The following is a 24,685-nucleotide window of genomic DNA, read 5'->3' as shown; positions in this document are numbered from 1 at the left end:
TGATCCTAATATATAGGCCACTTGGAAATATTAATATTTAACATTTAGTGAATGTTTACTACATCTCAGCACTGTGCAATGCAAAGATTACCTCATTTGATCTTCAAAATAACCTGTGAGGTAAGTACTGAGTAACTGAGGCACAGAGAAGATAATTGACCTTCCCAAGGTCACACAGTAAGTGGCAGAGCCTGGATTTCACTGACTGACTGGCCTCTTCTAGCTCTGAAGGGAGCCAGAGCACTGAAGTTTGGCCAGACTCATGTCCACCAAAGCATCACCTCAATTAAAGAATAATTCACTTTTGTACATCTGATAAGCATGGTCCCCCTTACCACACTTCCTCCAGAGTCAGGTTCAAAGCATTTCTGTGAATATATTTTTAATAGCTACTGACCTCGCCCAACATAACACAGTAGCTGACTCACGGAGTAGAGAGGAGTGGTTGGGAGCACAAGGCTCTGCTGTCCCAGAGCTCTGGGTTATATCCTAGTTCTCCTGCTGACTGGAAACTTAAGTATTTAAGTATTTAAATGTATTTAACCTCTCGTTAAGCCCTAGTTTTCTCATCCTTAAAATGGGACTAATAATAATAGATTTGTTGTGAAGAAGCCCCCAGGTCACCTATGAAAGCTGTTACCACAATGTTTGGCAACAGTAAAAGTCCATAATGTCAGCCATTAATATCCAAATTGAACAAAAAAAACTGAGGCAATCAGAGTACTGCAACATTTCTTTTTTTTTATAAATTTATTTTTTATTGGTGTTCAATTTGCCAACATATAGCATAACACCCATTGCTCATCCTGTCAAGTGCCCACCTCAGTGCCCGTCACCCAGTCACCCCCACCCCCCACCCACCTCCCCTTCCACCACCCCCTAGTTCGTTTCCCAGAGTTAGGAGTCTCTCATGTTCTGTCTCCCTTTCTGATATTTCCCACTTATTTTTTCTCCTTTCCCCTTTATTCCCTTTCACTATCTTTTATATTCCCCAAATGATCGAAACCATATAATGTTTGTCCTTCTCCGATTGACTTATTTCACTCAGCATAATACCCTCCAGTTCCATCCATGTCGAAGCAAATGGTGGGTATTTGTCATTTCTAATGGCTGAGGAATATTCCATTGTATACATAGACCACATCTTCTTTATCCATTCATCTTTCGATGGACACCGAGGCTCCTTCCACAGTTTGGCTATTGTGGACATGGCTGCTAGAAAGATCGGGGTGCAGGTGTCTCAGTGTTTCACTACATCTGTATCTTTGGGGTAAATCCCCAGCAGTGCAATTGCTGGGTCGTAGGGCAGATCTATTTTTAACTCTTTGAGGAGCCTCCACACAGTTTTCCAGAGTGGCTGCACCAGTTCACATTCCCACCAACAGTGTAAGAGGGTTCCCCTTTCTCCACATCCTCTCCAACATTTGTTGTTTCCTGTCCTGTTAATTTTCACCATTCTCACTGGTGTGAGGTGGTATCTCATTGTGGTTTTGATTTGTATTTCCCTGGTGGCCAGTGATGCGGAGCATTTTCTCATGTGCTTGTTGGCCATGTCTATGTCTTCCTCTGTGAGATTTCTGTTCATGTCTTTTGCCCATTTCATGATTGGATTGTTTGTTTCTTTGGTGTTGAGTTTAATAAGTTCTTCATAGATCTTGGAAAGTAGCCCTTTATCTGATAGGTCATTTGCAAATATCTTCTCCCATTCTGTAGGTTGTCTTTTAGTTTTGTTGACTGTATCCTTTGCTGTGCAAAAGCTTCTTATCTTGATGAAGTCCCAATAGTTCATTTTTGCTTTTGTTTCTCTTACCTTCATGGATGAATCTTGCAAGAAATTACTGTGGCCAGGTTCATAAAGGGTGTTGCCTGTGTTCTCCTCTAGGATTTTGATGGAATCTTGTCTCACATTTAGATCTTTCATCCATTTTGAGTTTATTTTTGTGTATGTGCAGCATTTCTTAAACTTCAACCCACAATAAAAACATTTGACTTCAGGGAACATGTACTTGTATATATGTGTGTGCATATATATGGAACAACATTTTCACAAAGCAATATTACCCTTATTATATAAGATGATTTCCCCTAATATTCTCTATTCTATTTTGTAAAAGCTGACAATGACAGTTTTTTGACATATTATTGAGTCGTGACCTGCACTTTTAAAAACACAGAGGAGGAGTAAGCCAAAGCTTTGAAAATTCAATTCCACCACTCCCTTGCTCTGTGAGCCTCAGAGAGTCACCTCATCTCTTTGAGCCTCATTTCCTCAAGTATACAGTGAGGATAATGGCCCCTACTTGGTAGAATTGCTGAGGGGATTGAAGGCAATGCATTTACACTGCAAGCAGGTGCTCAATACATATTTGGTAGATTACACTAAAAAAGTAACATTCTATTTTTTAAAGCTTTTATTTGCACTCCATATATAAAACAGGGTGCCTTAAATGCTTGCCTCTCAAGAGCCATGCTTGGGCATGAGTTATTTAAATCTAGCATGAACAAGTCCTCTGTTTCCTATCAGAGTTTCACCTTCTCATGCCACAACCTGTTCAAGAGAAAAGTGGAAGAAAGGATGGCTGATAAATTTCACCACACACATACTTGGCAATAGGCATGGTTTGGTGGCCTTGGAGTGCGAGGGATGACCAGAAAGAGTGGGAATTACTTTCCATGAAGCTGCTTCTTCCCTCCCCCAACACACATCATTATTCCCTCAACCACTGCCTTTTTGGAATGCAAGTCTGACCTGATAAGGTCCTCCTGTATATTTGCTCAACCCAGGGCCCTGACTCCCAGATGGACTGATGCCTCCACTCAGGATGCACCATAATCTCACAGAGCATCAGAGCTAGAATACTTCTCTCAGATTTCATACGGAGAAAATGAGTCTCTGAGAAGTGGAAAGACTTGGCCAAGGTTGCTTAATAAGGGAGGGATTGGTCCAGGACTAGAAATCTGGATCTATTGTAGGAATGATCTACTGCTCTTATAACTTAACAGCCAGATTCACCTGGCTGAGAGAGGAGAATGATAACAATGACAAAGCTGACATAAGGACAACTAATCTTTGTGGGTCCCTCCCCCAGCATTCCTTCTAGACTCCACCAATATAATCTTCAGAAAGCATTAGACTGCCTTGGGAGAGTTTCTGGAGAACTGTGTGCAATTAGACTTATTTTAAACCCCAGAACTCACAACATGATTGAGTGTTTTCACCTTGGTAGGAGGTAAGGTGCTGCTAATCTGTATCTATTGTCTAGTACATGACTAGAAGGAAGGCTGCCTCATTTTATTTTGGATACAAAAAAGTATTCCCTCTCAATTCATTATGTATAACTAGAAATAATGTATGGCTATTTCTAGAAAAAATAATTTTCTCTCAAAGGACAATGATTTGCAACTATTAATGATATTCACATATATGAACTGTCAATTCTGAAAGTAATTCCCAAAGATAGGGCCAAGCAAGAGAGAACGTTCCTAGCATGTTATTTGCCATATACAATCCCTAAGTGTATCAAATTCTTTGAAGCAATAGCAGAATGTTTGGAATACATTTGCAATTCCTTCCCATAACAGATGGCTGCTTCGAAGGGGTCAATATTCATTTGGATAAATTACTTCTTGTATATGTGTTAAATATTAGTATTTCTTTCAAAACCATAACTCAGTTACCCCAGCATCCTTCAGGCAGAAAATCTCAATGGGTCAGGGGTCCCCAAGAAGGGCAGTGTTCTAACATTCTGGAGAGGAGGGAAAGCTATATTCCCTTACTTCTGATTTGGCCTGAGGAACTTATATTCCTTGTGTGAACATTTTATTAAAACATTCTTATCTTAGTTAAATAATATTTTAAAGGTGCTGAGTGAAGTAAGTCAATCGGAGAAGGACATACAGTGTATGTTCTCATTCATTTGAGGAATATGAATAACAGTGAAAGGGAATATAAGGGAAGGGAGAAGAAATGTGTGGGAAATACCAGAAAGGGAGACAGAACATAAAGACTCCTAACTCTGGGAAACGAACTAGGGGTGGTGGAAGGGGAGGAGGGCGGGGGGTGGGGGTGAATGGGTGACGGGCACTGAGGGGGACACTTGACGGGATGAGCACTGGGTGTTATTCTGTATGTTGGCAAATTGAACACCAATAAAAATTAATTTATTAAATAATAATAATATTTTAAAGGTAATATCCTCAATAAAATTGCATGAATCTTTGAGCCAGAGTGGACAATCAGGCTCTATTCCTTTTTTTCCCTACTTGGTAGACATAGAGAAAATGTCCTTTGAGGAACTCTGCTATAAGTATCCAAAGGTGGCCATACAGAGAATCAGTGATGACTACAAAATATATTGTGAAAAAGCACCTAAAACAGGTAAGTATTTACAACTCAAAGATAAATTGGAGACAATCAGGTAAGAGATTCTCCAACCTCAAGAAGCATAAGCCAAGAGAGGAACTGTGCTTCTTTTGAAATGAGGGATGGTCAGGGAAGAATTGCCATGTCTTTTTTCTTCTACACAGCCATAGAAGGGCATCCTGAAACTGACAGGCAATTATAAATGAATGAGGGTGGTGATGAAAATTGTTAATTCCTGCTTTCTCACTTAGTTATCACTCTGGGGTTTTAAATAATGCAGATGTGTCTTCTACTGAGTTCATTAGAGTCGGAGATATGTGGAAGGAGGTTTGTTGGTGTGTGTTCCTAGTATAAGCCCTTTAAAGAAATGAGGAAAGCAGAATTGGCAGAGGTAGATGTTGAACTGCAAGGCAGTTACAATAGACCTCAGCAGATCCCATAGAAGAAGCTCAAAAGCTAGGATGGCCTTTCAGAGTTGTCCCTTACTGAGACAAAGGACCTTTTTTTTCTTTTCACTTTCACATTGACTCAAAAGGGATTTGGCTGAACAAGGGGAGGATACAACCTTGGGTCAGGCAACACCCTTTGGCTGAGGCAATGCCCAGAGGGGGTCTCAACTATGAGCTATCTGTATCCAATACTCCAGGTAGCTGGGAATGGGTGGTTAGATCCTAAAAGGAGGATCTGAGTTGTGCACCAGCCGTGCACCACAGCACCCTGTTGACTTTTTTTGTATGGAAACTTCACTCCATATTGGAATAGTTACCCCAGAATTCTGGTTGGTTTCTTTTTCCTAGGGAACTTATACTAGAAGAGCTCACTCACACTCCTAGAGCTTATCTGGAGACCACACCGAATACTCTTCTTCACCCTTCTTTGCTACCCATCCTAGAGTCCCTTTATTCTTAGATAGTGTCTCTGCTGGTCTTAGGGGACTTACCTGGGAGGATGACATACATTGTCATCCCTAAGGAGCCTAAGCTTCCTGATCATCGTGATTTTTCAGGCTATAGTTATTGCGTTTGACAATTTATCATCAAAATTGGGCAGTAGAATACTAAGAGTATTCCCAATGCCAAATTAATTCTCTGCTCCTGCTGTGTTACTGATGTTATCAGGGGATGATAAGAGTCAATTACTCTGCCAGTACAGTAACTCCTTTGCTTGCCTGCTAGCCTCTTGGCCTAAGGAGCTAAAAGTGCTTACTGTGCCTACTGTGTCCCTAGTAGAAGCATTCCCCTTCTGGGAACCAGGATCTCCAGACTGGCACTGTCCAGTACAGTACAGGATCCACTAGCATTATGTGGCCATTGAATACTTGAAATGTATCTGATACTAATAGATTACACAAAATACATTTTATCAAAATTAACTTCAACCTTTTATTTTATCTTTTTAATGTTACTACTAGAAAATTTAAAATTATATATGTGATTCATGTTATATTTCTATTGGACAGCACTGGTATAGACCCACAGAACCTAAAATTGTAAGGATTAAAAATTTTCATAAGTATGGGGCTCCTGGGTGGCTCAGTTGATTAAACATATGCCTTCAGCTCAGGTCATGATCCCAGGGTCCTGAGATGGAGCCCCTCATTGGGCTCCTTACTCAACAGGGAGCCTGCCCACTCCCTCTCCCTCTGCATGCTGTTCCCCTTGCTTGTGTTCTCTCTCTCTCTCTCTCTCTCTCTCTCTCTCTCTCTGTCAAAAAAATAAATAAAATTTTTTAAAAAAGAAATTTCCCTAAGTAAATCAATCATTGATATTGATGTTAAATGGGCCACCCCTACTTTTACTCCTTGTCCTCATAACCTGTGTATTCTACTTATTGGGGACATAACATCTTATAATGGTCTCCAGTTTATCCTCGTGGATGTTGTCCCATTTCCCAAGATCATAAACAAGCTGGTTTCATAGTTGCACCTTCAAAGAATGGCTCCATTGCTGTACCGGGCCAGCAGCTATCATAGTCGATAGAACTAATGGATCCCATCATCATATGTCCATTGCCAGCCTCACTTTAAAGCATATCACTTGGTCAGAGGAAATGTTACATGGGATCGCATTCAGGTTTCTTGTAAGCTTCCTGATAGCAATGCTTACTGAAGCTTTGTAGCCAGGAATTCTTGTCAATTCCAGGCAAGATACACTGATACTCATTCCAGAGTTGAAGTGATCCAATGTCAGCAATTTCTCACCAAGTGGGCTATTGGTTTTCTATGAGAGTTGTTTTTTTTCACCACGTAGATTTAATGTCTTAAGATTTTGACATATTTGCTTTTGATCATTTTTCAAAGAAATAACAAATTATAGAAACAATCAAAGCCCCTTTATATCTGTGCCTAATTTCAACCTCTAACCTCCCTCACTAGAGAAAATTCCTTCCATTTATTTTCTTATGCCTTTTATTTTATTTTTAAATATTTTATTTAATTGAATATTTTATTTAAATTCAATTTGCCAACATATAGTATTACAGCCAGGGCTCATCTCATCATGTGCCCTCCTTAATGCCATCACCCATTTACCCCATTCCCTGCCACCTCCCTTCTGCAACCCTTTGTTTGTTTCCCAGAGTTAAGAGTCTATTATGGTTTGTCTTCCTCTCTAATCTTTCCCCACTCAGTTTCCTTTCTTTCCCTTTTGGTCCCTTTCACTATTTCTTATATTCCATATGTGAGTGAAACCATTATGATAACTGTCTTTCTTCAGTTGACTTATTTCAGCATAATACCCCCTATTTCTATCCACAACAATGGTAATGGTAGGTATAAATCCTTTCTGATGGCTGAGTAATATGGCATTGTACATATATATACCACATATTCTTTATCCATTCATCTGTTGAAGGATATTGTGGCTCCTTCTGCAGCCTTCCTGGTTAAAGTATTCTTGGCATGGTTTTCTCATTTAGTACCCTGCATACATCATGCCAGCCCTTTCTGGCCTGCCAGGTCTCTGGGGATAGGTCTGCTGTTAATTTGAAATTTCTCATCATATAAGTTAGGAATCTCTTGTCCTGAGCTGCTTTCGGATTTCCTCTTTATCTCTGAAATTTGCAAGCGTTACTATTATATGTTGGGGTGCTGATCAGTTTTAGTTGATTTGGGGGGGTGGTCTTCTCTATCTCTTGGATATGAATGCCAGATTAGGGAAGTTCTCAGCTATTATTTGTTCAAATATGCTTTCTGATCCTCTCTCTCTCTCTACGTCCTCTGGAATCCCAATAAGATGAATGTTATTCTTTCTCAAACTATTAATTCTTGGAGTCTCTTCCCCTGGGCTCTTAGTTGTATTTCTCTCTTTTCCTCAACTTGTCTTCTCTGTCACTCACTCTCTCTTCTGCCTCATTAACCCTAGCTGTTAGAGCATCCAGTCTAGACTGCATCCCAGTGAAAGCATTTTTAATTTCGGCCTGATTAGATCTCATCTCTGCAGTAACAGAATCTCTAGAGTCTTTTATGCTTTTTTCAAGAGCCACCAATAATTGTATGATTGTAATCCTGAATTCTATCTCTGGCATTTTACTTAAATCCATATCCATTAGATCTGTGGCAGAGAGTATTACTTCTGGTTCTTTCTTTTGTGGCGAATTCTTCCTTCTAGTTATTTTGTCCAGTGCAGAATGACTGTCTGAGTAAGCAGAGTCAAAAATATCAACCATGACCTGAGAAAAATATACCATAAAGAATTCTGAAGAGGTCAGGGACCAGAAAATTTTAAAAGACTATGAAAGTGAAAAATGAATTTTAAAAAATTGTAAAAATTTAAAAAGGGAGAAGGGAGGAAATGAGGAGGGAGAGAGAATATAGTCTCACAGAGTGGACCAAGATGGTGATCCTCTTAGTTCTGAGTGTATTTTTGGTCTGTGTGTTAGAAGGTACTAAATTCAAAATTATAAAACAAAACAAAAACACCAAAAACTTATGTACATATAAAAATTTAATTGAATACAAAAAAATTTAATTGAATATGTTGAAAGGAAGCCAACAATGAGGAATATATCTATGACATGTAATTGTAAAAATATGAAAGTCAAGAAGGAAAAAACTTAAAAACAAAGAGTTGATAAAATATTATAGTTAAGCAAGAAAAAAGAAATATTGGAAATTTTTAACCTGAAAGATAAACAAGTCTTAAGGAAAAAACCTCGAGTTCCATACACTATTTTCCCTCAGTCCTGAAGCTTTTCAGCTTTTCAGTGCTGTTTGGTCAGTAAACTTGGTGTTCCCCTGTTCTTTTAGCTGGTCTTCTAGGGGAGAGGCTGCTGCACCGATTCCCAGGTGTCTGTGCCTGGGCAGAAGTGCCCCGCCCCTTGCCAGGTGGACTGGTTCAGTGTAAGCTGTTTGTCCTGTGAGGTCCTCGTTCCCTGGAGACTGAGCCTTTCTAGGGCGAATGGTCTCCACGGTGAAAGGAGGAAAAAAAGTGGTGGCAGCCAGCCCCAGAGCCAAGAGCTCCCAGCGGGTGCCAAACTATAGTCTCTTAGTGCGCACTGGCTCAGGTCCTCCTGGGGGCAGGTGGAGGGGGGCACTGATTCGTACAATTTGAAGGGTGTCAGGAGATGGGACAGCTTTCCTCAGCTTGGTATTCAGCGGCTTCATCTCTCCCAGAGGAAGCGGAGATAGCCTGCTTCTTCCACTGCCTGGCTCTGGGGCAGAGAGCCTTCGCCTTTCAAATAAGTATATAGCACTCACAAGTATTTTGTGTACTTTATAATAGCAAAATAATTTAATTCCTTCGTCCTAACCATTATATCATTGAATACATTGCCACTATCATTTGAATACCTTGTTACTATTATTTGAATACATCATTACTATTTTTATTTTGAACAAACTATTACTCATTAGATCAATCAAGGAGAAGAAAAATAAAGGGTTTTGACTTTCCTTACTCATTCCCTTTTTGATCCTCTCCTTTTTTTTTAATGTAGATCCAAGTTTCTGACCTATATATTATTTTCCTTCTCTCTAGCAAATTTAACATTGCTTACAAGGCAGGTCTACTCGAAGAAATTCCTTCATTCCTTTTTTTTTTCTTTTGTATGAGAAAGTATTTATTTCTAATTCACTTTTTTAATTTATTTATTTATGATAGTCACAGAGAGAGGGGGGGGGGGGCAGAGACAGAGGCAGAGGGAGAAGCAGGCTCCATGCACCGGGAGCCCGACGTGGGATTCGATCCCGGATCTCCAGGATCGCGCCCTGGGCCAAAGGCAGGCGCCAAACCGCTGCGCCACCCAGGGATCCCTCTAATTCACTTTTGAAGAATAATTTTGCAAGATAGAGAATTTTAGGCTGGTGGGGGGAATTTTTTAATCAACACTTTAAATATTTTATTCCACTCTCTTCTTGCTTGCATGGTTTGTGAAGAGAAGTCAGATGTAATTCTTATGTTTGCTTCTCTCTAGGTTAGATGTTTTATTTCCCCTTGGCTTCTTTCAGAATTTTTTTGTTATCCTTTTTTTTTTTCATCTTTTCTGCTCTGTTCTCTGAGCTTTAGGGATCTGTGGGTTGGTGTTTGACGTTAATTTGGAGGAAATCATCAGTCATTATTGTTTCAAATATATCTTGTGTTTATCTCTTTTCATTCTAGGATTCACATTATACATGTGTTACACCTTCTATGTAGTTCTCACACAATTTTTAGGTGTTTTGGTTTTGGGTTTTTTTCAGTCTCTTTGTGTTCTTTGTTTTTAAGTTTTAAAGGTTTCTATTGAGATATCTTCAAGTGCAGATGTGTTTGCTCAGCTATTTCTAATCTATCAATGAGCCCACCATAGACATTCTTAATTTCTGTCAGTGGTTTGATCTCTAGCATTTCTTTTTGGTTCTTTCTTAGAGTTTCCATCTCTCTGCTTACTTTGCCCATTTGTTCATGCATGTTATCTACTTTATCTATTAGAGCCCTTAGCATATTAGTCATAGTTTTAAATTCCTAGTCTGATAATTCCAAAATCCCTGTCATGTTTGCTTCTTATGTTTGCTCTTCTCTTTAAATTATGGGGCTTTTTCCTTTTGGTATGCCTCATATTTTTTTGTCCTAATATCAGGACATGATGTACAAGGTAAAAGGAACTGCTGTAAATGGGCCGTTAGTACTGTGGTGGTGAGGTGTGGGGGAAGGGCAAGCATTCTATAGTCCTGGGTCTCAGTCTTTTAGTAAGCCTATGCCTCTAGACTGTGAACTTAAGAAAAATCAGGAAATTAACAATGATGTATTACTACATTTAATTTTCAGGCTATGTTCAAGTCTCACCAAATGTCTATTATCTGGAACAGTTCCTCAAATTTTCTGATTCTTATATCCTTGACATTTTTAAAAATTGCAAGGTTATTTTTATAGATGTCTCTCAATAAATTTGTCTGGTGTTTTCTCATGTTTAAACTTGGATTATCCATTCAGAAATATCATTGCAGTCCTTTTCAGTGCAGTAGGTGGTGCACCATTTTGCTTTTTTCCATTACTGGTAATATTTCCTTTGATCACTTAATTATATGGTGCCTCCTAGGATCTTCCCCTGTAAATTAGTTTTTCCCTTTTGTAATTAATAAATATTATGTGTGTGGAGGAGAGAGGATACTTTGAAATTATATAAATACCCCATTTTCTACCACACTTTTAATTTATTCATTTAGATATATAAATGATAGGTGATAGATAGATAGGCAGAGAGATTCATTGTTTACTGATATTATTTAATGGATTTTAATCTATTACTATGGTTACTTACTTTGATGTTCAAATTGTCTCCTATTTGGCCAGTGGCATACCATTCAAAGCTGGCATCTGTCTCCTCTTGACAGGTCTCTTGAGCATTGTCTTACTTTCTTGTATGAGATATCTGTTCCAAGCTCATCTTGTACTCTCCCTACTCTAGCCCAGAATTAGCCATTTCTCTAAAGAGTGTGGTTCCTTCTCTTAGAGAATGATATTTAGGTAGTTCATTGCTATTGAAATCACTGCAATCAAATCTTCTTAATGGACAGAACTCGAGAACATTGTGTTTGAATATATGTGTGTATGCATACACAGAGACACATTTATAGCTATATTTCTCCATATCTACATATTGAAAACCATGAGACCCCACCAATATCTATACTTTAAATACATTTGAGTTTATTCTAGTTTTTTCCTTTTCCATAATTTTACGTCTCCTCTGACAATGAGAAAATTGACTCCCTTTGCCTTAAATGTATTTATGTATTTGATTAATTCTTTCTATGTAACTAATACCTTGTCTACACTGCCACTTTTGCTGATGCCCTCTTCCCCTTACCTGGGCCCAGCACCTTACACCAGGCCCTTTTCATGCATAGCACCCTCCTCACCTTGCTTGAATTGTAATACCGTTTTTAGGATGCTTCTTCTTGAGGAAACTCTCCTCACTCTGTTCTGATGACCTGTGCCAGGATACTACTACATGTAGTCATTCCTCATTGCCACTGGGGCTCTGATTTCCTGCACGTGACCATCCTTCTTCCATGGAGAGGTCGGTCTTATTTTTCTCAGGCTCTGATGCTCCATACCAGGCTGCACCCATTTCCTGTGTAGACTCTCTCTTCATCTTGCTTGGACTCTGTCACCCCATACCAGGTGACCCCTTAACATGGACATCCTCCAACCTGCTCAAGTTCTGATACCCTGTGGTAGGCCACACCTAATGAGAATATCTTCCTCATTTATTTTTTTAGATTTATTTATTTATTTATTTATTTATTTATTTATTTATTTATTTATTTATTTATTTTAGAGAGAGAGAGAGAGTGCACATGGGGGGAGAGACGGAGAGGCCATAGACTCCCCACTGAGCATGGAGCAGATGCCAGGCTTGATCCCATGACCTCAAAATCACAACCTGAGCCAAAATCAAGAGTCAGATTCTCAACTGACTGAGCCACTCAGGTGTCCCTGTCTTTCTCATTCTATTTAAGTTTCCACACTTCTTCCTGGTCTGCTCCTTTGTGCCCCAATGTGGGTGCCTTTCTCACCCTAGTTGAACCCCAAATTCTGGGATTCCCTTTATGTGGATGCCTCCTCATCCTGCTTGAGTTCTGAATTCTCCAATCCAAGTTGCCCTTCATGTGAATGTTCTCCTCACTCAGCTTGAGCTTCAGCACCAAGTGTAGGGCAGTACTTCTGTGGGGAAGTCCCCCTTACCCTACCTGCAATTTGTGGCTTTCTCCATTTTCATGCTGACAAATATCTTGTTCTGCCCTTAATAATGGTTTTATAACTTAATTATTTAGGATATGAAGTCATCTTTTCAGTTTTTAAGGGTGGCATTAATTTCTGCCATTATCCCCAGAATATGATATTGTTTTTTATTATCTTGACTAGGAGCATGGAAAGAGTTTCAGAGACTTCCACTTGATCTTTCTCACCATAATAGCTCTTACTCCTTAGACCAAGGAAATAATATGGAGATCCTGTCAACTACCAAGTAATTCCATTCCAGTACACATTTAGAGATTGGAGAAATGACTACTTAATGGATCTGTGGACCCAGTGGACCCACTGTTCCTACTGTGAGATGTACCTGGGCCAGGACTCCACTTATTACCTAATTTTCATAAGTGTCTTCTCTAGTGGCTTCCATGATGATGTTCTGGGGATCCAAATAGTGTTAACTAGGACCTTGGGTTCAATAGTCTTTAAAATAACTGGATATTTTTCTTCCAGTTACTGGAATAAATGCTCAAAGACCCCATTGGAGAGGGACTATGAGTATGATTAGAATTCAGTTTCTATAATGTTGTAGGGTCTTCCTTCATGGAGACCTTTCTTCAGTCAGTGCATCTCAGGTCTAAAAATTGACTCAGGTTTAGAAACTGAACAAGAGATTGTGACTTTCTTTGGTGCAAGTGCTCTCAGTCATTTATCCTTGGTGTCTTTTAGTTGTATATATTAAGCAGGAACTTTTTTGGCTGCCTATTTAGCCTCTAGGAATACTATGTTCTATTAACCATACCTACAGCTTTCTGAGGGTCAGGTCCTCCTAGCTGCCACTATGTTGTTCTACTGCCACTTTATTGTTCATTATAAAAATAGCACCTTCTTTACTTCTGGCAGCAAAGTGCTCCCACCTTATCTCTATGATTTTGGGATTTGATTTCCATTGCTATCAGAGACCTCAATTTAATAATAGTTGGCCCTGACCTACAGAGAAAAATGTGTTGGAAAACACAGAGTTGGTGTGTTAAGACTATGCAGACTATGAGTGAGAAGGCACAAGCCACTCCCACAAGGTTGGCAGGTAATTCCCTTGGCATCTGAGATCCCACTATGGAAGAAAACTCTAGGGCCATTTTGATTAAAAGCACTATATACTCACACAGAAGAAGTAAAGTCACAAAATTTATTACTTTCAAGTCCCCAAATGAGGTGCAATGGGCCAGGGAAAAAGCATTCCTGACATCTGAGGTCACCAGTGAGCAAGAGAGAAAGCACAAGCAGGGGAGCAAATTACTTATTACCTATTACTTATAAGGAGGTTAGGGCAACTGTCACTAATTTTTCATGGACCCAAATTTGAATGACCATTTTAAAAGATGCCCGAGGAAAAGCAAAGCAGGAACTTGGGGTGAAAATCCTAAGCTTGGATTCTTATCTAAACACCCAGACTCTGAATTGTTGCACTGCAAAATGTTAGGCAGTTACTCAAAATGGATGTTTTCTCATCACAGAAAGTCACCAAAAAGCTCCTCAGTGATACTAATGCTGCTCTTATCAGCACTTCTAACTTTCTGCCCCCACCTTGACTTTAGTCAAAGGATTGAGCCCTCTGTGGCACATTGTTGCCTTGTGGGGTTTTTAGTCTTATGTAGTTTATCTTCTGTAGCAGGCTCAGTTCTATGAGCCATTTGATGTCTTCCTCACCTGTTTGTTTTGGCCACTAAAATTTCTACTTAGTATGAGCCATTGCTTTCCCCAAACTTCTAAGAGTCAGCCTAGCAGTGTTGCACTGCTTCCTGGGATCCCTCTCAGGCTCTCTTAATTCCTATATCCTAGGAGAATGCTCCCATATTAATCAACTCTCCCTTAATCAAGTTTATATTCTGTCCCTTTTGAGCCAGCATCCTCAGAATTATTCCCATACATTGTCTCCTAGCTTCTGCCAATACATGTTAGCTGGGTTCACTGCTCCTATGAAAGGCTCACACCCTCGATTGAGCAGCTCTTCCAGCTGAGGGCCAACTGTGCACAATCAGCAGGCAAAATTCACAGCAGGTTAGGAGAATGAGTGCTTCAACTCAGATAGGCAGAGTGGGATCTGAGCTGCAATCCTATAGCATTAACTGCAGTATTCTAGACCCAGAAAAAGCTTAGGGTACAGTAATGAGCATGATTAAATCAGTACAGTCACAGGGAGAACTTCTATGCCTATTCTAAGTGTGTTTCTCCAGTTCTACTCCTGTGTACAGTTTATATAGCTTTATTCTATGCATACCTTGTAGTCCCTTAACAGATCTTGTGATCTGATGCAGTTAGCATGCCCCCATCCCAATATCTCAGCTCTGCTCTCCCTGACAGAAGGGAATGAAGAGCCAAGGCATGATGGCATTTTTAAATTTTTCCCAATATGGCATTAAAAAGTTTCTATTTCAAATGACCCAGCCTCTGTTCTTTGCTCTCTTCTAAACCCCCATTTCCTCTTTTCTAGTAATTACTAATAATTGTGAAGAATAGGAAAAGGAAGAATATGTCTGATCAACTGCTCTTTTGGACAAAGGTTGCTTTTATATTACCTCCAAATTTTTAATCCTTTCCTATTTTCCAAGGGTAATGGTAATTTGGCTTTATCTCATTTTTAAAATTTACATAATTTTTTGATATTTTATAAATTGAGTCATGCAGAATATACTCCCGTGACTGGCTTCTTTAACTCAACGTTATGTTTATGAATTCAGTCATGTTGAAGGCAGCAATTGTTGACTTATTTTTAGTAATGCAGAGCAGCTGTGTAAGCCTCGCCTCAATTTTTTTCATTCTTGTTCCACCAAGGAGCCTCTTTAGACATAAATTTCGGTGCCACTGAAATACTATATATATGCATGGCATACAAAAGAGTACAATTTTTCTGACCCTCAAAACCTAATTTTCACCTGTTGGAAACAATATCATCCATTGAGAGTACATGCTATAGAGTATTCTAATATATGAATATATCATCTTTAATTCTTTCAAAAATGATGAATGTTTGAGTTGTTTCAGTTTTTTAATACTAATGAACATCTTTGTGCATATTATTTGATGCACACTATGAATACATTTCTGTTGAACATGTATCTAGAATTTCTGGGTCATAATATCTGCATATATTCAACTTTTATAAAAATTCTCAATACTTTTGCAAAGTGTTTGCACATGTTTATGCTCTTATCAGCAGGGCATGAGAATTCCAGTTGCTCCACAACTTCACCAATATTTGATGTGCCAAATTTTTATTCTTAGCTATTCTTGTGGATATATAGTGATGTCTCATTTGTTGTTTTGACATCTATTTCCCTATAGAGTAATAATGTTGAGTGCCTTTTCATTTAATATTCAATTGGATATTGTATGTGTGTCTGTGTGCATTACATTCCTATTTAAGTCTCTTGCCTACTTTTCTATTTGGTTTCTGTCTTTTTTTATCGATTTGTATGGGTTATTTATATATTCTATACATGAGCCACCTATCAGTCATATGTATTATAAGGATTATATTCTCTCTCTCAATGGTATCTCTAACAAACAGAGCTTTTAATTATAATCCAATTAAATTGATTTCATTTATTGCTTTAAGTATCTTTACTCCATAGAGATACTCATTTTTTAACTGTAACTTCTTTGCATTGTCTTTAATGTTAAGATCTACAGTCTTACTGTTATAATATAGAATTCACCAGTGAAACCATGTGGTCCTTGATTTTTCTGTTGAGAGGTTTGTCACTACTGATTCAGTCTCTTGTAATAGTATGTTCAAATTTTTTATTTCTTCTTGACTCCTTTTGATAGTTGTTAATTTTTAAGACTTTTTCAATTTATCTAGATTATTTATCAGCATACAATTGCTTATAATGTTCTCTTTTTTATTTCTGTAAGGTTGGTAGTAATGTTTCTACTTTCATTTCTGATTTTAGTCATTTAAGTCTTTTATTTCCTAGTCTAACTAAATATCAGGTTTTTTTTATCTTTTCAAAAAAGAGCTGTTGGTCTTAGTGATTTTTTTTTACATTGGTTTTCTATTCCCTATTTTGTTTACTCCCATTCTAATCTTTTTTATTCTGTTTTTTTCTGCTAACTTTGGGTTCAGCTTACTATTCTTTATCTAGTTCCTGGAAGTCTAAGTTGTATTTACTGATTTGGCAGTTTTTTTCTTCAATATCTGCATTTATAAGAATAAATTTCTCTTTGAGCAATGCTTTTGCTATATTTCATATGTTTTGGTATGTGATGTTCTTTATTTCATTTAGCTCAAAGTTATTGTACTTTTAAGCTCCAGAATTGCTACTTGATTTCTTTTTGTCGTTTCTATCCTTTTATTGATACTCTATTTGGTGAGACTCCATTCTCTTGACTTCCTTTAGTTCTTTATCCATGCTTTCTTTTAGCTCTTTGAACATATTTAAGACAGTTGGTTTAAAATTTTTGTCTAGTAAGTACAACGACTGGACTTCTCATGGACAGTTTCTATTGATTTCTTTTTTACTGTGAATGGGCCATATATGGCTTTTGGCATGCCTTATCGATTTTTTTTGTTGAAGACTGGACATTTTGGACGTTATAATATGACAACTCTGAAAATCAGATTCTCCCCTCTCCTTCAAGTTTGCTGCTGCTGCTTTTGTAAGTGTTGTTGTTTTTTCCTTTGGTGACTTTTCTCAACTATTTTTGTAAAGTCTGTATTCTTTGTTATGTGCAACCACTGAAGTCTGTGTTCTGTTAGTTTGTGGCCAACTAGTGTTTTGATAGTTTCCTTAAATGTCAGAAAGAAAGAAAACAAAACAAAACAAAATTATTCTACTGGTCTTTGCAGATTCGCTGTTTTAGAATACTCTTTCATTGCTCAGCCAGGCTATTTACAACTCTGCCTTAACCTTCATTTCCATTTGCCTGGACCCTGAATTTCAGCCAGAGGTGAAAGTTTTGTATCTTCTCATGGTTTTTCTGAGCACACATCCAGTTCTGGGCATATGAATAGCTTTCTTGGTTCCCCAGTATATGTGGAAGCTTTAAAAGCCCTTATTACCTCATGTATCTACTTTTACAACCTCACCTTTCCCCAGCTTTATATTGTCTGATGTCCCAGCTGTTGGCCCAGCCTACTATAGCCAGTACCTGTGCCTATAAATGCTCTCAACAAATGTCACATAGGATGCCTCTCAGCCCTGAAAACAATCTATTTTTTTAAAGATTTTATTTATTTATTCATGAGGGACACAGATAGAGTGGCAGAGACATAGGCAGAGGGAGAAGCAGGCTCCCTGCAGGGAGCCCAATGTGGGATTTGATCCCAGGACCCCAGGATCACAACCTGAGCCAAAGGCAGATGCTCAACTACTGAGCCATCCACACATTCCCTGAAAACACTCTAAATAGGGCAAAACAAAGGCTAGTCCTTGTACCAGTCTTTCAGGAAGCCAAGAAACAACTTCATTAAAAAGAGACAAACACATTCTTTGAAAATTAGATCCATACTGCTACCTCTGTATGTAGGCTGCTTTCATATGGCCACCACTGATGTGGATGGGGCAATGGTAGGTGGACAATTTAAAATACCACAATACTTTCTTACCAGATTCAGCCTCTTATTTCTTCACTAAGCCTTCCCCTGGTTACTATAAGTTCCAGATTCCAGAGTTCTGTAAAACCCTGATTCTGACCATTTTTGCCACATCTTTAGCTGCTTTTATGGAGGGTGGGTCCCTGGAGCTCCCTACTTATAATTTTCTGTGATGCCATTCCCTATTATAATTTTTAATTAATGAATTTAGTGTATTTTTCCACTTATTTAAGTTTAATTTCTTTCAAAAATGTTTTATGTTTTTCCATATATTATTTTATAGCTTCCATCACATTTGTTTCTAGGCCTTTGATGTTTCCTAATACACTTGTAAATGGTATAATTTTTAAAGTTTCATTTTTAAATTGTATTTGGCATTTAGAAATATAGTTGATTTTCACATATTGGTCATGTATTCCACCACTTTCCTAAATTATAAATTCTAATAATTTGTCTACAAATTTATTTGATTTTTATACAAATGTTGTGTGAATAAAAATTGTGCTCTCTGCCAATAAAAAGTTTTATTTATTGTGCTAAAATATTTATTCCTTTTATTTATTTTCATTTCTTCATCTTACTAGGTCCTCCATTCCCCTTTTAGATACAAATAGTGTGGGCAAGCACACTTGTCTCAATCTCAGGGAGAGGTTTTTTTTTTTTTTATAAATTAATTTTTATTGGTGTTCAATTTACCAACATACAGAATAACACCCAGTGCTCATCCCGTCAAGTGTCCCCCTCCGTGCTCAGGGAGAGGTTTAATTACAAACTTAACTTCTCTAAAATATATAGGACTTTTCAGACTTTCTATTTATTCTTGTGTCATTTTAATATGTTGTTATTTTTCTACATTATTTCTACATTATTTCTACATTATTTCATTTGAAATTTCAAATATTTTGTTAAGTTGTGATACTCTCTTAATTATAATTAATTATCTATAAGGCATGTAATGTTGAATCCAATATTCTGTATATACAAGTAGGTATATTTGACTATGTTCAGATTTTCCATAACTTTTTTTAAAGATTTTATTTATTTGAGAGAGAGAGAGAGAGAACATAAGTGGCAGGGAGGGAGAAGCAGGTTTCCCACTGAGCAGGGAGCCTGATGTGGGGCTCTATCCCAGGACCCTGGGATCATGACCTGAGCCGAAGACAGATCCTTAATCAGCTGAGCCACCCAGGCCCCAAATTTTCAATATCTTTTATGATAGTTTTAGTTTACATTTGTATCCACTATCAAAAGAGAAATTTTTAAATCCCTACTCTGGATTTTTCCTTCTTTTTTAAGACTTGTAGTTTCTGGGGCCCCTGCATGGCTCACTCAGTTAAGCATTCAATTCTTCATTTTGGCTCAGATCATGATCTCAGGGTCATGACATTGAGCCCTGATAGTCTCCACATGTAGCGGGAAGTCTGCTTGAGATTCTCTCTCCCTCTTCCTCTGTCCCTCCCCCCTACTTTCTCTCTCTCTCTCCCTCAAATAAATAGTTCTTAAAAAAAAATAAAGACTTGCAGTTTTTTCTTTACATTATTTGAGGCTACATCTCTAGGTGCAAGCAAATTTGGAATCATTATAGCTCCTGATAGAGCAAATCATTATTTCTAATAATGCTTCTTACTTTATTGTTTGCTTTGTCTGATATTATTATAGTCATCACCTTTCTTTCTGGCTAGTGTTTGCTTGTTATATCCTTTTCCATTCCTTTTTTTTTTTTTAACATCTCCTTTTATATCTAAGGTGAACCTCTTTTAAGCAGAATCTCTCTTTTTTGGGGTATTTTGCATTTTTGGTTAAATTCAATTTGAGAATTGCCTTTTAATTATTTAGTATGATTACATTCACTGTAACTTCTCATATTTTAGGTTTTAAGTGCTACCTTACTATTTTCTATTTGTTCCTTTTGCTGTATGTTCTCTTTCCTCGCCTCTTGGCTTTAAGATTACAAATTTTTTTGGTTAATAATTCTATATATTCTTTCTGCTAATGTGTTGTTTTTACATGTTTTCTTCCTTCAGTGGTTACCATATAGATTTCAAAATGCATCCTTGACATATTAAAGTTTAATGTAAGTTACTACTTTTATTGCATATATATTACTGTTTTATATATCGATATTTAGGTGGGCTTACTCACATATTCATTTTTTTATAAATTTATTTTTTATTGGTGTTCAATTTGCCAACATATAAAATAACACCCAGTGTTCATCCCATCAAGTGCCCCCCTCAGTGCCCGTCACCCAGTCACCCCCACCCCCTGCCCACCTCCCCTTCCACCACCCCTAGTTCGTTTCCCAGAGTTAGGAGTCTCTCATGTTCTGTCTCCCTTTCTGATATTTCCCACTCATTTTTTCTCCTTTTCCCTTTATTCCCTTTCACTATTTTTTATATTCCCCAAATGAATGAGACCATATAATGTTTGCCTTCTCCAATTGACTTATTTCACTCAGCCCTGCTGGGGATTTACCCCAAAGATACAGATGCAATGAAATGCCGGGACACCTGCACCCCGATGTTTATAGCATTAGACACATATTCATTTTTTCTTTCTTTTTCATCATTTCCTGCTCCTCTTAGTTGCCTCTAAGAATGCCTTTTGGCATTTCTTTTAGTGTGAATTTTGAAAGTATCTTTATTTTGGTTTTATTTGTTAAGAATAGTCTTAGGTTGTAGAGTTCTTGTTGGAATTATGTTCTTTTAGCACTTTACAGATATTATTTTACCATCTCTTAGCTTCCTTAGTTCATTTTGTGGAGTCAGTCTGAAGTCTTCACTGGCATTGTTTAGTAGAAGGAAATACTTCTTTTATTCATTCCTCTTCCCCCCATTTTTTTTCTTTACTTTTATGGGATTTTACTAAGATGGATCTCAGAATTTATGCTATTTGTGGTTTCAGGACTTCTTGCATTTCTGACTTGATATTATTTGTCAGTTTTAGAAAAATTTCAGTAATTATCTCTTCAAATATTTGTTCTGCTCCATTTATTTTATTTCTTCCCTCTTTCTAATGATTTTATTACACATTAAACATAGTCATATGCTTATGTCTTATATGATTTTTTTATTTCCATATTTTTCTCCATATGTTTCAGTCTGCATAATTTCTTTTTTTAAATATTTTATTTATTTATTCATGAGAGACGCAGAGCGAGAGAGAGAGAGGCAGAGACACAGGCAGAGGGAGGAGCAGGCTCTATGCAGGGAGCCCAATGTGGGATTTGATCCCGGGACTCCAGGATCATGCCCTGGGCCAAAGACAGGCGCCCAACCACTGAGCCACCCAGGGATCCCCTGCATAATTTATTTTGATTTAACTCTTAGTTCAGTAATCTTTGTTGTGTATAATTTGTCATTAAACCAATTTATTTTTTTAAAATTTTCAATTTTTCTTTGTATGATATTCAGTCTATGTTGATATTTTCCTCCTTTTAATTTCTTGAACTATATGAATAATTGTAATTTTAAAGTTCATATTTGGATTCCCTATGTCTATTTCAACTACCATTTTTTTCCCCTTTGGTTTTTGGTCAGGTCTTTTTAAATCCCTTGTTATTTCTGTTTTATGTGTGAACATTGCTGGTTTAAAAAAAATTCTAGCAATAATTTGAGTCTCTAGGTAATGTTATTTTCCTCCAGAGAGGGTTTTATCTTACATCTTGTTCACTAAGTTAGTAGCATCCAAATAACTTAAATTCATTTAGGGATTGAGTTGGTTCATAGCTGGCTTTTATTCCTTTTGATGGATGAGCTATTTCTGGTTTCCCTTACTTCTTGGGATCACAATTGAAAGACTGAGGTACTTATCAGAACCCCTTCTACTTTGCTGTTTTGCGATTCTGTCTTCTTCTGCCCCGAGACTCTGCCAAAAGCCTTGTTAAATTTTTCAGTAGCAACTGTCATAATTGACAAGTGTCTTGAGAATAAATGCAGTGCCAAGTTTTTTGTGTCCATTTTCTAAAGGCCAGGGCTTTTGTCTTCTGACCTAGTGCGTTGTGTTTTTTTTAGTTTTTTTTTAAGATTTTTTTTTTTTTTAATTCAGGAGAGACACACAGAGAGAGAGGCAGAGACACAGGCAGAGGGAGAATCAGGCGACGCGGGACTCTATCCTTGGTCCCCAGAATCACACTCTGGGCTGAAGGTGGTGCTAAACCACTGCGCCACCCAGGCTGCCCCCTATTGTGGTTTAACACTGCAAATACCTCCAGGGTGTCAGTTTAACTTTCTGGTTTCTAACATCCTCTTTGTTTCTAATTTCTATGTTTTTATTTTGTTTTGTTATAATTTTCTACAAGTTTACATATGAGTTTAAAAACGTGTTATTTTGGGATCCCTGGGTGGCTCAGCGGTTGAGTATCTGCCTTCACCTCAGGGCGTGATCCTGGAGTCTTGTGAGTAAGTCCCACATCGGGCTCTTTGCGTGGAGCCTACTTCTCCCTCTGCCTATGTCTCTGCCTCTTTCTATTTATTTATTAAGTAAATAAATAAATAAATAAAATCTTTTTAAAAAATAAATAAAACCATGTTATTTTTTTTCCGTGTTATTTTTTTATCCAGCATTTATACTACATTTTTGTATTAGAAAGTTTTTGAATTTCTTTTGTGTGGATATTTTTTTAATATCTAGTCTTCCATAGTCTGGATTTTATTTTTTCACCTATTCAGCTGCATTTATTTAGAACCAGAATATACTTTACTTTCATAGCTTTCTATCTTTTTTGTGTGCTATCACTGAAGGTGTTACCAAACCATACAAATATTTTCTGTGGGACCTATATACTATTTAATAAACATTTTAAAGCATTGACTATATAACTGGGACATGTTCTAATTTCTAGGAGTAAGATAAGTAATATATCATCCTTCCCTTAGTTAGTTGAGAGTGTATATTTTCTTCTACAATATTCATCTCAAAGGACTTTCCAAAGATACTGAGATCCTTGGAATCTATTATTCTTCAATAGTAATATTTGAATATATTTTTTAAAATAATGGTTTTTATATGGCAATAGGGAGCCAAACACGCACTCTAAACTATATATGGTGTAATAGACTATCTTTTAAGAAGCTTGCAGTGGAAGCAGTGTTCTCAGAAAAGAGAATGAAAAAAAAAAGAGAATGATTCCAGTTAAAGCAAGAAGATAGAGGGAACATTTAACAAAGAACTAAAAACTATGTGAGAGTTTGCTGATTACAGAGCAGGAGTTCCAGAGAGCAAATGAAAGGGCTTAGGATAGGATAATAGAGGTGTCAAGGCAGACTGAATGTCATACTTGACTAGTATGATCTGGTCAAAATGGTTGGTTAGGGTAAGGATAGATGACATTTGGTGTTAAAATGAGAAATAAAATAAATTCGGTCTTAGGTGTCTTCTGAGGAGGGTGAGTTCTTGGCCTAATGGTCAACAGACTTAAAAAAAACACAATGTGGACTGAAGTCAGGGGTAAAAATCATCCCTAAGTCTCTTTTCAGCAGTAATGGCCTAAGATGCTGGCAGTTGTGGGGACTGGTGGGTTTTTCCACATGCATGCAATGTCTGATAAATATCCTTTTTTTAAAAAAAGATTTTATTCATTTATTCATGAGAGAGAGAGAGAGAGAGAGAGAGAGAGAGAGAGAAAGGCAGAGACACAGGCAGAGGGAGAAGCAGGCTCCATGCAGGAGCCCCGATGCGGGACCCAATCCCGTGACTCCAGGATCAAGCCCCAGGCTGAAGGCAGGCACCAAACCGCCGAGCCACCCAGGGATCCCCTGATAAATATCCTTTTTAATTTGTGCCTTCTTATTCTCTGAAATGTTCTTTATAACAGGGTGTTACCTAACTTCATGATTTTTCATTAGATTTTGCAGTGGAAATTGTCAGAGAACCAAAGGTGCTTTCACCCTCATATAGGAAAATGTCTTTCTTCAGAAAGACTGGTGTAAGGAAGCCCTCGTTAAGACCCAGGTAAGACATAGGATCTAGCTACAGCAATGGTCTCTAGACACAAGCTCTCTTTAATCTCAACATGTTTAATGCTGAAATTATCTTTCTGTGTTTGGGCTTTTTACTTCTTTCCATATATCACATACATACACACAGGCACACTTTGTATTTTATTTTTAATTATTTTAACTTCAGTGAATATATAGTGTGCAATATTGGTTTCTGGAGTAGAATTCAGTGATTCATCACTTACATAAGTGTGCTCATCACAAGTGCTCTCTTTAATATCCATCACCCATCTAGCCCATCCCCCACCCACCTCCCTCCATCAAAGGGTTGATTTCTTTCTCCTCTTTCTCCTTGTATTTTTCCCCTTTCTCCTCTTATTTTTCCCCTTCCCATTGTTTATCTGTTTTCTTTCTTAAATTTCACAGATGAGTGAGATTATATGATATTTGTCCTTCTCTGACTTATTTCACTGAGTATATTATACTCTCTAGTTCTATCCACATCATTGTGAATGGCAAGATTTTTTTTGATGCTAAGTAATAATATATATATATATATATATATATATGTATACTCACATCTTTATCCATTTATTACTTGATGGACATA

At 37.6% G+C, this 24,685-nt stretch overlaps 1 protein-coding gene across 1 annotated transcript in view; it reads left to right on the top strand.

The window, feature by feature from the left end:
• RGSL1 (regulator of G protein signaling like 1) overlaps positions 1–24,685 on the top strand; it is a 66,162-nt gene that overhangs the window by 25,468 nt on the left and 16,009 nt on the right. Inside the window, exons 10-11 of the mRNA XM_055319032.1 lie at positions 4,271–4,378; positions 23,983–24,088. Of these exons, the coding sequence (XP_055175007.1) occupies positions 4,271–4,378; positions 23,983–24,088 (214 nt within the window). The remainder of the gene's footprint in view (positions 1–4,270; positions 4,379–23,982; positions 24,089–24,685) is intronic.

This window comes from Nyctereutes procyonoides, unplaced genomic scaffold (genome assembly GCF_905146905.1).
Source record: "Nyctereutes procyonoides isolate TBG_1078 unplaced genomic scaffold, NYPRO_anot_genome, whole genome shotgun sequence".
Taxonomy (NCBI): Eukaryota; Metazoa; Chordata; class Mammalia; order Carnivora; family Canidae; genus Nyctereutes; species Nyctereutes procyonoides.
The sequence above is the reverse complement of the archived record's forward strand: the minus strand, read 5'-3'. Positions and strand labels throughout refer to the sequence as shown.